The sequence below is a fragment of the Gorilla gorilla genome, chromosome 19 (assembly GCF_029281585.2).
Source record: "Gorilla gorilla gorilla isolate KB3781 chromosome 19, NHGRI_mGorGor1-v2.1_pri, whole genome shotgun sequence".
Lineage (NCBI taxonomy): Eukaryota > Metazoa > Chordata > Mammalia > Primates > Hominidae > Gorilla > Gorilla gorilla.
In genome coordinates, this window is record NC_073243.2 from 111,734,700 (window position 1) to 111,746,403 (window position 11,704).

The 11,704-nt window shown below is 59.8% G+C and overlaps 1 protein-coding gene across 1 annotated transcript; it reads left to right on the plus strand.

The window, feature by feature from the left end:
* Positions 1-38: 38 nt before the first annotated feature.
* Positions 39-11,063, plus strand: LOC101136002 (uncharacterized). Its single transcript, XM_031003545.1, has 3 exons — positions 39-95; positions 496-802; positions 9,963-11,063. The coding sequence occupies exon 3, from the start codon at positions 10,446-10,448 to the stop codon at positions 11,061-11,063; it is 618 nt and encodes a 205-aa protein (XP_030859405.1). The 5' UTR covers positions 39-95; positions 496-802; positions 9,963-10,445.
* The last annotated feature ends 641 nt before the right edge of the window (positions 11,064-11,704 follow it).

Below are 11,704 nucleotides of genomic sequence, written 5' to 3' on the forward strand. Positions count from 1 at the left end.
GCGGCGGGGCGAGGGGCGTGGCTGGGGAGGGGCGGGACCTGCGTGGGCGGAACCAAGAGCCTGGCGGGGGGTCTCCTGAATGGCGGTTCTCCCAGGTACTGGCCACGCGACCCCAGCCCCCGCCCCAGATAGCTCCCTGTCAAGGCTTCCCTGGGCGCGGCCGCCTTCTAGGCCCGGGCCCTTGACACACGCCGTGTCCTCCCGGGGAAACCCCGAGTAGGCGCGGTGGAATCGCGGCTGGTGGTGGGCGTGGGGACCCTGCCCCATCCACACTCCGCTCCCACCCTGAACCCAGCGCCCCCGGGGACCCCCGACTCACCTAGACTCCCCCCCACCAACCCGACCCCCACGCGGGGACCCCTCCAGACCCCCCAGCACCCGCCCGGAGCCTTGTCTGCTGCACCTCCCGTCCAGCCCCGGGCCTCCCAGAGGTGGGCGGGAGCTGAGCTTCTCCCCAGCCAGTCACTCCCCACGGCCGGTCCTTCTCCACCCCAGAACCTCCAGAGATGTCACAGGCCCAGCACTGTGGCTCGTGGCCGACCGCGTCCTGGAGGGTCTCGCTGTGTTTATCCCTGTGAGGTCCTTCTACAGAGCTTTCAAGGAAGACAGAGTTCAGCCTGTTTATTGGGAAGACTTTAATCCTTCCCAAGACATCTACTGTGTCACCGTACCACTGTGGCCCAGCGCCTGGTGGAGTGAGTCCAGAGCCCCAGGGGTGTCCCCTCCCCGCCTTTCTCCTGGTGTCTAGGGGCACCCAGAAACCCTCACCCCAGATTAGACCAGCTCGTTGGCAACGTCCCTGGTATGTCACAGCCTGGGGGGTGATAGACAAGGCAGGGTAGTGGAGGGTACGTATGGTGGTAGTAGACGAGGGTATACACAGACAGAGGGTGTACATGGGGAGTGTGTGCAGGGGCTGTGTGCAGGGAGTGTGTGTGGATGGTGTAGGGGAGTGTGTAGGGGGTGTGTGCAGAGGTTGTACACGGGGTGTGCAGGAGGTGTACTCAGAATGTGTTCAGGGAGTGTGTGCAGAAGGTGTACATGGGTTGTATGCAGGAAGAGTGTGCAGAGGGTGTACATGTAGGGGGTGTGTGCAGACAGTATACAGAAGGGGTGTGTGCAGAGGATGCACACAGGGTCTCTGCAGGGAGTATGTGCAGGGCTGTACATAAGGAGTATGCAGGGGGTATATACAGGGTGTATGTGCAAGGGGTGTGTGCAACAGTGTGTGCAGGAGGTGTGTGCAGAGGGTGTGTGCAGGGGCTATGTGTGGGGGTGTGTGCAACAGTATGTGCAGGAGGTGTGTTCAGGGGCTATGTGTGGGGGTGTGTGCAACAGTGTGTGCAGGAGGTGTGTGTAGGGGCTATGTGTGGGGGTGTGTGCAATAGTATGTGCAGGGGCTATGTGCAGGAGGTGTGTGCAACAGTGTGCAGGGGGTGTACACAAGGTGTGTGCAGGAGGTGTGTGTAGATGTGTGTGCAGGAGGTATACACAGGGTTTGTGCAGAGGATGTGTGTGGGAGGTGTGTGCAGGGGATCTGTGCAGGGAGTGTACACAGGCTGTGTGCAGAGGCTATGTGCAGGGGGCGTGTGCAACAGTGTGCAGGGGGTGTACACAAGGTGTGTGCAGGAGGTATGTGCAGAGGTGTGTGCAGGAGGTATACATGGTGTGTGAAGGTGTGTGTAGAGGTGTGTGCAGGGGGTATACACAGGGTTTGTGCAGAGGATGTGTGCGGGAGGTGTGTGCAGGGGATCTGTGCACGGAGTGTACACAGGCTATGTGCAGGGGGTGTGTGCAGTAGTGTGCAGGGGGAGTGTGTGCAGAGGTGTGTGCAGGGGGTATACACAGAGGGTGGTGGCAGGCAGTGGATGCAAGGCTGCATCTGTTCAGCCCAAGACGTTCCGCTGGTCCAGTGGTGTTAGAGCACATTTGGCCAGATTGCCTTCATGGGATATTTGACAAGCTGCAGACCCGAGGGCATGCTGGTGTCCGAGGGCGCCTCCGTGCTGACCTCAGCATGTGCGGCAAGAGCCAGGGCACGGGGGGCGGGGCCTGGCCCATCTCAGGCAGGTGCTCTGTGGGAGGGTGGCTGTCTCCACTGACAACCCAGGGAGGTCAGCAAGGAGGAGCCCTGAGTTGGACTCCAAAGCTGTGGGAGCTGATGGCCCTCCTGGTCTCTGCCACAGCCCTTAGGCTGTGGGACACACAGCGTCACATTTGATCAGTGTTCATGGGGCCTGCCGAACACTCAGCATTCCTGAGTGCAGATCGTCACGTAACTTTCCAAAAATTGCAAACCCAGATATGGCTCCATGACCCCTTCTGCAAGACTGTGAAGGAGTTCAGGGCACAGCTGAGCCCTCACACCCCCAGCCCCATCACTGCCCCTGATATGCACTGAGTGGAATTCTGTCCAGCCAGGAGACAAACAGTGGACAGCATCCTGGCTCTTCAGAAGCACATGACGACGGCAGACTGAAGGCCTCATGGGCCCTCACCCAACAGCAGTGGCTTTTCAGGGCATAACACAGGCCCCAAACACTGAGCCTCTTCCTCCTGGGCAGGTACCCAGCTGGCCAGACAGGGCAGGGTAGGGGCGAGTGGGACCTCAGTGGGCAGCCGGTCCAGGACAGAACCACACGGGGATGTGATGGAAGTACCAATGGGGACTTCGAAAACAATGCCTCTGGTCACCAAAGTATCCCAGCTTCACTGTAGAAAATATAGACACTACAGAAGGGCACCGAGATTCGATATGCCGCCCTGCTGAGGTAACCCACACTAACATGCCCACATGTATCCTGCAGGTGTTTTTCAAGCCTGTGCGTATTGACAGTCATGAGGCTATGCTAAGCATTGCCATATGCATCTGCCACTAAGTAGTCTTTAACGTTGTTTATTAAACACTTTTAATGGTCATGTTAGATCATAAACCAAACCCAACTTTATTATCCTGTCTTCTGCTGCTGAAAGTTGTGTCTGTCTCCACTTCCTCACGGTGCTTACTCTGGTTGGCCAAATCATGAAGATCCATGCAGGCGCAGGAGCCTTCCGGCCTGGAGTGGGGCCGCGAAAGCACAGAGCCGCAGAGAAGCCGGGAAAGCAAAGGCAGGGGCTGCTGGGCTGGGCCCCATCAGCCCCATGGCAGCGGCACCCGCACAGGCCTGGGGTCCCCAGCAGCAGGGATGCTGTCTGTGGGCCCAGGGCTCCTCCACGGCTTTGGGGGCTTCCTGCCAGAGGAGGGGGGTGGTTCTCCTGGGAGGGGCCCCAAGACAGGAGTCTCCAGACCTGGGCATGCCTCACCTCGGGTAGGGCCCCAACGCTTCAGCGGGTCTCACTGGCATCCCTAAACCTAGACCAGAGGAGAGTGTGCTGTGCCATCATCACGATGACCCCTCCCCATCCCAGCACACACTCCCACGACGCACCGTGCTCACAGTGACCCCTCCCCATCCCAGCGCACGCTCCCACGACGCACCGTGCTCACAGTGACCCCTCCCCATCCCAGCGCACGCTCCCACGACGCACCGTGATCACAGTGACCCCTCCCCATCCCAGCACACACTCCCACGACGCACCGTGCTCACAGTGACCCCTCCCCATCCCAGCGCACGCTTCCACAAGGTGCCGGGATCACAGTGACCCCTCCCCATCCCAGCGCACGCTCCCACAATGTGCCGGGATCACAGTGACCCCGTGGGCTACCTGCCGCTCCCAAGGACTAATGGAGGCCTCTGTCCCCAGGTTCTGTCCCGGGTTCCTCACAGGGCACCAGCCCTCAGGCCCAGTTAAATTCCAGAGCGGCTCTTTAAGCCCACAGGCCCAGGCCGCTATGGTAGAGCCCAGGTGGGAGAAGCTCTCCGTGTGCTGTCTCCCTGACAGGTGCCCCATCCATAGCTTTCTAGAACATCCCAGGGAGGCTCCCAGCCCCCGAGCCTCAATCCTCAAGCCTGTGGGTCCCAGACTGCAGGCTCAGTGAGCCCTACAGAGACCAGGCCAGCGGAAGGAAACAGGGAGACCCACATGGTCAGAGAAGAGGGCCAGAGGTTCAGCCTGAGGGGCCTCTGGGCTTTCTCTAAACAGAGCGGGGGTGGGAGGAGGCTGTGATGTGCAGTGAGGGGACTTGAGAGGGAAATGGGGGCCTCCACCCACCCCAGGGATGAGCGCTCACCCCAGGCCCACCCGGCTCGCAGCATCCAAGCCAGGGCTACGCAGAGTAGCTGCGCCCAAACCCAGCTCCCTCTGGGTGCCTGAGCCAGGCTCAGAGATGCATCCTGCATCGTTCTTTCTCCATCCTGTGTCGAGGAGACGACACAGGCAACCAGCGTGGCCAGGCTGGAAATCCACAGCCTAGCGGAGCGGCCTCGCCTGCATTCATGTGGCCAGTGGAGTTGGCGGCACACACATTCGCACTGTCACGCTCAGTTCACGTGTGCAGACGCTCACAGCCACAGCACACTCACAGTTCACACACCTGCTCACACGCATACATACACAGGTGTACGTGCACATGCACACTCACGTACACGCTCACCCACACACAGTCTCACACCCAGTTGCACACCCACACATGGACCTAAATCCACCGGTACCTGCCACACACCCACACGTGGACCTCCATCCACTGATATCTGTCACACACCCACATGTGGACCTCCATCCCACTCCAAGGCCTTTCCCCACATCCCCGGGCGGCAGGAGCCCAGCGGGCAGTGCAGAGGCATGGACGAGGGCCGGGGAGGCGGGTGGCACGAGCCACCTGCTCTCCACATCCTTCTCGAGAGGAAAGGAGGTGCGGGCCCACCCTGCCCACAGCTCCTCGGCGAAGCCGCGTCTGGTCCAGGGCCAGCCGCCCCTTTGCTGGTTTCAGTTCCTCCTTTATCCATTCATAAACATTGAACAAAAGCGCTCTTTTCCCTCACGGTATCTCTAGCAGTTAAGATCAACACCAATATTTGAGAACTGTCAATACCGCATTTTACCCACTTCCCAAATGTGAAACCGGAAGGCACACGTAGCCCTTGCTGGGCTGTTTCCAGTGAACACAGCTGAGGGTGGGCTTGGGGGTTCTCCACATCGTAATGTCTTAGGAGGGGGTGGGGCCACACCTTCCTACCTTGTCCGAGTAACAGGCCACGTGTGCGGTTTAGTTCATACCGTGGAGGAGGGGAGTGTGAGGGCAGCGGGTGGGCCGCTGTGTCCTGGTCTCGGTCCTGCTGTGTGGCCAGGGAGGGAGTGCGGCTGTCTGATTTAGGTTGAAACACCGTCCATCGGCATCTCTGGGGGATGCTGCCACTGCCCTTGACTCCTGCCCTTGTGTCTGGAAAGGGGAGGCTTCAGAGTGAGTGGCCCGCAGCCTTCCAGTTGCAGGAGCTGGTGTGGGAAGGGGCATCCCCATGGCTGTGGGCCGGAGCCCTGTAGTGATGGGAAGTTTCAGTGCCCTCATAGGAGTTTCGCTGGAGCAGGTACAGTCGGTCTGGGAGCTTGTGAACCGCTCTGGGCTGCTGGGGCTGCACTGACAAGCACAGAGCCCAGCTACAAGTGGCGTGGCTGCAGGAGACACCCAGGAGCCCCGAGGCAGGGTGGGCGGCTCTGCTATCCCAGGACTGGGTCAGGACAGCTCAGCCCTCGCAGTCCTCGGCCAAGTGCTGCCCCGCTCTGCAAGGGGCCCAGAGGGCTCCCACAGGCCTGCGGACCAGTGCTAGGCCTCACATCCCTGAACTACTCCCTGACCTCACATCCCTGAACACAAGCAGGGGCCGGGCCTCAGCTGGGGGGCATGGCACTGGGTGAGGTCAGAGGTGCCCCAAGCATGTGGCCTAGAAGGTTTGTCCAAAACAAATTCTCTCCTGGACCCTGGAGGGGAAGCAGAGGCCGGCTGTTTCCTATAGTTCCCAACACCAGAAAGCCCAGGACTTCTCAGGGAAATCTTGGTTTCCAGCTTTTTCCGAAAGTGCCTGATGGGCAGGCATTCACCCCTTTCAGACAAGCCCCCCAGCCCTTTAGCCACTGAGCCGTGACCCTCTCCCCAGGAAGGACTGGTGGGGCTGGGGCACTGCCACCACCTGGAACCCCATCTTCAGCCGCCTGGTAGGGGCTGTGCCTGCACATGGCACCCGTGAACTCCGGCATCTTCCTCTGTCCTCCCAGGCACTCGGCATCTTCCAGGGCTGCTGCCTCCTGAGCCCACTCGATATGCTTTAGATGTTTGTTCCCACAGATCTCATGTTGAAATGTAATCACCAGTGCTGGAGGTGGGGGCTGGTAGGAGGTGTTTGGATCACAGGAGTGGGTCCGTCCTGAATGGCGTGGGTCATCCCATTGGTGATGAGTGAGTTCTCACTCTGGTAGATCTGGTAGTTTAAAAGTGTGCGGTGGCTGGGCACAGTGGCTCACACCTGTGATCCCAGCACTTTGGGTGACTGAGGAGGGTGGATCACTTGAGGTCAGGAGTTCAAGACCAGCCTGGCCAACATGGTGAAACCCTGTCTCTACTAAAAACACAAAAATAATTAGCTGGGTGTGGTGGTGTGCACCTGTTATCCCAGCTGCTTGGGAGGCTGAGGCAGGAGAATTGCTTGAACCTGGGAGACAGAGGTTGCAGTGAGCTGAGATTACGCCACTGCACTCCAGCCTGGGCGACAGAGTGAGACTCCATCTCAATTAAAAAAAACAAAGTGTGAGGCGCCTCCCCCTTCTGACTTGCCCCTCTCTCACAGCCCCCCCTCACAATGTGAGGCGCCTCTCCCCTCTGACTTGCTCTCCTCTCACAATGTGAGGCGCCTCCCCCCTCTGACTTGCTCTCCTCTCCCAATGTGAGGCTCCTCCCCCCTACTTGCTCTCCTCTCACAATGTGAGGCGCCTCCTCCCTCTGACTTGCTCTCTTCTCACAATGTGAGGCGCCTCCCCCCCGACTTGCTCTCCTCTCACAATGTGAGGCGCCTCCCCCCTCTGACTTGCTCTCCTCTCCCAATGTGAGGCGCCTCCCCCCTCTGACTTGCTCTCCTCTCACAATGTGAGGCGCCTCCCCCCTCTGACTTGCTCTCCTCTCACAATGTGAGGCGCCTCCCCCCTCTGACTTGCTCTCCTCTCACAATATGAGGCGCCTCCCCCCTCTGACTTGCTCTCCTCTCACAATGTGAGGCGCCTCCCCCCTCTGACTTGCTCTCCTCTCACAATGTGAGGCGCCTCCCCCCTCTGACTTGCTCTCCTCTCCCAATGTGAGGCTCCTCCCCCCCACTTGCTCTCCTCTCACAATGTGAGGCGCCTCCCCCCCCGGACTTGCTCTCCTCTCACAATGTGAGGCGCCTCCCCCCTCTGACTTGCTCTCCTCTCACAATGTGAGGCGCCTCCCCCCCGGACTTGCTCTCCCCTCACATTGTGAGGCACCTCCCCCCTCTGACTTGCTCTCCTCTCACAATGTGAGGTGCCTCCTCCCTCTGACTTGCTCTCCTCTCACAGTGTCATGCATCTGCTCCCCCTTTACCTTCCACCACAACTGGAAGCTTCCTGAGGCCTCATCAGAAGCAGATCCTGGCACTACACTTCATGTACGGCCTACAAAACCATGAGCCAATTAACCCTCTTTTCTTTATAAATTACCCAGTCTCAGGTTTTCTTTATAGCAATGCAAGAATGGCCTAGTACACCACCTCTGCCTCTCTTTCCGCCATCTGCTGTTAAAAACAGGCTGATCAGGACCAGGGGCCAGCATCACATATAACCTGGCATCCCCTGCAAAGTCCCAGGCTTACCCCACTATGGCTTGGGGACCTGCAGCTGCTTGCTCCTCATCTCTGAGGTTTCGGGGAGCCCAGAGCTCAGAGTCCCTTAGGGCCAGGGCAGAGCGTGGCCTGGGGGCCACCAGCCTCCGGAAGCCCAAGGCCTCCTCCAAGCAGGAGTTCTCTCAGAGCCAGAGCCGCCCCACCCCATATGGCCCAGTGACCATCACTCAAAGCTCACCTTCTCCTTGAGCCTCTGGTCAGCCGACCAGCCCTGACTGCTCCCAGGCCCCTGGCCCCTGGCCACGTCCCCCCTCCTGCCCCTGCCCCCCATGCTGACCAAGCTCCACCGCCTCAACCCCGCAGGATCCAGCACTGCTCTCCACTGCCGCTGGGTGCATTCCGTCGGGCAAAGCTTTGTCTCATGAGGCCGGGGCTCAGCATCACAGCCTCTCTGTTGGTTCCTGCAGGCAGTGGACATGGTGGGTCCCCACTGTGAGGAGCCCAGCCTCTGGGGGCCCAGACGCAGGTTTCTGGCTGGGCACGCACTGGGGTGAGCAGGCTCCCTGGCTGTGAGGCCGTGAACAAGCCCATCTCCGAACTCCAGTTTTCTCATCTCTAAAAAATAAAAGTAAGAGGGCCCTCAAGGGGACTGGCAGTTCCCAGCCCTCTTGGGCCTTGCCCATTTCTGGTGTAGAGGATGGAGCCATCTCTTACAGCTCGGGTTGGTGAGAAGCAAGCATGAGGCTACGGTGGCATTTTCGGGTAAAGTTTAGATTTTCCAGAAGAAGAAACGTGTAAGTGGCACATACCCTGTCCCCCTTCTCCTTTGCGCTGAACAAAGTTGTGATGTCTGAAACTGCAGCAGCCGCCTTGGGATGATGAGGGCAAAGAAAATTGGCATCACTGGGGTCCCCAACCTGGGCTCCAAGGTCACTGCTGCTAGGACTAGACTGTGGCTAAGAGAAAGAAAACACAACAGCTGAGTGACTGTTGTACCCAACGCCTTCCTGTGGACCCTGGCGTCTGCCAAGGTGGCGGGCACAGCTTAGGTGGCACAGGCATGTGTGCAGGTGCCCGTAACAAGGCCTGGAAGGAGGCTGTGCTTGCCCAGCGGAGGGACCCCCTTTCTCTGTGGGGAGATAGAGCCCCGGGAGGGGGCAGGAGCTGGAGCATGGGAGTGGCTGGGGCTGCGGAGGGGAGTTCTGGAGGACCCCACCTTCCCAGGGCTCAGACAGAGGGAGCCGGCTGCTGGGGACGTCCCTCCATCTGCTCGGACAGAGGGAGCTGGCTGCTGAGGATGTCCCTCCGTCTGTTTGGACGTAGGGAGCTGGCTGTTGGGGACGTCCCACCGTCTGTTTGGACACAGGGAGCTGGCTGCTGGGGATGTCCCACCGTCTGTTTGGACGTAGGGAGCTGGCTGCTGGGGACGTCCCTCCGTCTGTTTGGACACAGGGAGCTGGCTGCTGGGGACGTCCTTCCGTCTGTTTGGACACAGGGAGCTGGCTGCTGGGGACGTCCCTCTGTCTGCCTGGTGTCCAGCCTGGCCCGAGTCCAGTTCCGAGCAGTCTGTGTGGATGAAGGAGCAGGTCGGGATGGGGAATAAACAAAAGCCTGAAATGTCATCAGCCGGCTTTGCAGCTATGGCAAGCGGGCAGGCCTCCTGCATCCTGGTAGTCAGCACTGAGCCCGCTGGAGCCAGCCTTGTCCTCAGAGGCAGCACCGGGAGAATGCAGCGCAGGTGACAGGGGACCTTTGCTGCCCAGAGGCATGTGGTCTATTGGCTGCACGTTTGTGCTCCTGCAGGAGTCACAGGTGGAACCCCAACCCCAGTGCTGCGGTGTGTGGAGTGGGGTCCTCCCAGTGGGATCAGTGCCCTCATAGGAGAGGGCTGCCCTCCCCTTTCTCTGTCACACCGGGAAACCAGGAAGGGCCCTCACTAGGAGGCCAGTCAGCTGGTGCCAGGATCTCCGGCTTCTACCCCAGAGTGGTGGGAGCTTCCTGTGTCTGCTGCTCAACAAACCTGTGTCTGCTGCTCGGGTCGCCCGCGTGTGGTTTTCTGCTACGGCCACCTGAGCTGATTAAGACCTCCCCCAAAATCTGTGCAAAACCCCAGCACTTCGAATGTCACCTCTGAGGCAAAAGCTGTGATAAACATAGGGATCTTGAGAGGTGCTTTTCCTGGGTTATCGGGGGGTGGGGCATGGGGGTTGTAAATGCATTCACGAATGTCCTTCTAAGAGACAGAAGAGAGACACAGAGAGAAGAGGCACGGAGGAGCCGGCCATGGAGAGATACAGCAGAAGCTGGAGGCGACGGGAGGATCCTGGCCCAGAGCCTCCGGAGGGAGTGGGGGCCGTGTTCCAGAAGCCTGAGAGTCCTGCGTGTTGTTCTGAGCCCCTAAGGCTGGGGTAACTTGTTCCAGCAGTCATGGGAAACTGACACATCCCAAACACAGCAGCACGAGAACATAGGACTGAGACACCATCCCCATCACACCCCAACACACGAAGACTGACGGTGGCGGGTGCTGCACGTCTCAGCCGGAGCTCTGAAGGCATTTAGCTGAGCGCTGGCCTGCACCTGGAGAGAGTGAGAGACACCAGCCTCCACTGCCAGGAAGGCCCAGGGTCCTCAGGGACCAAGACGCAGGACACGGCCGCTCCCAGGGTCCTCGGGACTTCTGTGCGGCCTTCGCTACCGGAGCCCCGAGGCGCCATCCCCATGTGCCCTTCGGGCTGGTCCAGGAGGAGGCCCTGTGGCGGCCACAGACTGGGGGGACAAAGCCCCAGGAACTCAGAACCTTGTGGATTTTGGAAGAGGAGCCGTGCAGCACGGTCCCGACGCCTGCAGGGAGCTGAACGGGGAGCCGCGCGAGGAAGGGAGCGCAGCAGACCCAGTACGCAAATGCTGACCCTACAAAATGCACGGTGGGTTCTCGAGCAGTGGGGATCGCGGCGGTGCTCTCCAGAGACCGCAGCTGCAGGAGCTGGGCGGTCCCCGGCAGGTGCCACGAGGGTGCGATCTCGTCCGAGAACCACCAGGCGTCCACGTCCACGGAGGGACTCATTCTCCGTGCCCATCTCACGGGGAGCAAAGGAGGCGGAGGGAGCCTCGGACTCACTGGGTTCTGACCCAGACCCTTCTCTTCTGCAGGGTGGAGTCCTCCTCCCAAAGAAGCCCAGACGTTCGTTTGGGAGACCCAGGGACACTCCGGGCCATCGCCTGCCCCTCTTTGGGGCTCCCAGGGGAGACTTCACGCAGTGCCCAGTGTCCTCCCGCTGGGATCCTCCTGCCCCCGAGGGGCGCCCGTGTCCCCCAGCACCCCAAGGAAGAGAATGAGCTGTCTTTGGCGGGTGCTGTGCTATTTTCTGTCCTTATTTCACCTAGAATGGCCATTTCCAGAACTCAATCCCCGCAAATGAATTTTTTCTAACGCCCCTTTTCAGTATCAAGGAGCAGGAAGCAATATCCTTTAAAAACCGATCGGCCATACATTTATGCTCATTAAATAAATATTTTTACTTTGGACCCGATTGATTTTTCAGACACACGGAACAATGGGACTGACTCACCTGTGTGCAGCTGGGAGCCTCCTTCCTCCCCGGGGGACCTTTGAAATCACAGTGAGGCGGCCACACCTGGTGCACAGGTGGAGCCCGGCCGATAGGCACCTGAATTCTCACCAACTTCACAGGGTGTTCAGAAACGGGCTTTCACTCGGCCGACACGCCCCCTTCCTGGATCCCTGGGGTGGGATGCCCAGTGTGGCTGCACTGGAGAAAGGGTGAAAACCAGCGGAGAGAGGGCTGGGAAAGGCTCCCCCACAGGCATGTCAAGGAGAGAAACTGCAGTTCCACCACACCCTCCAGCCCCCTCCCAGGCAATCTCCCCGCTCCAGCATCTCAGCCTCGGCCCCTGACCCCTGACCACCTTGCTCCTTGGTATCCAGAGCGAGGCCGGAACTCAGGGAGGGCTGCACC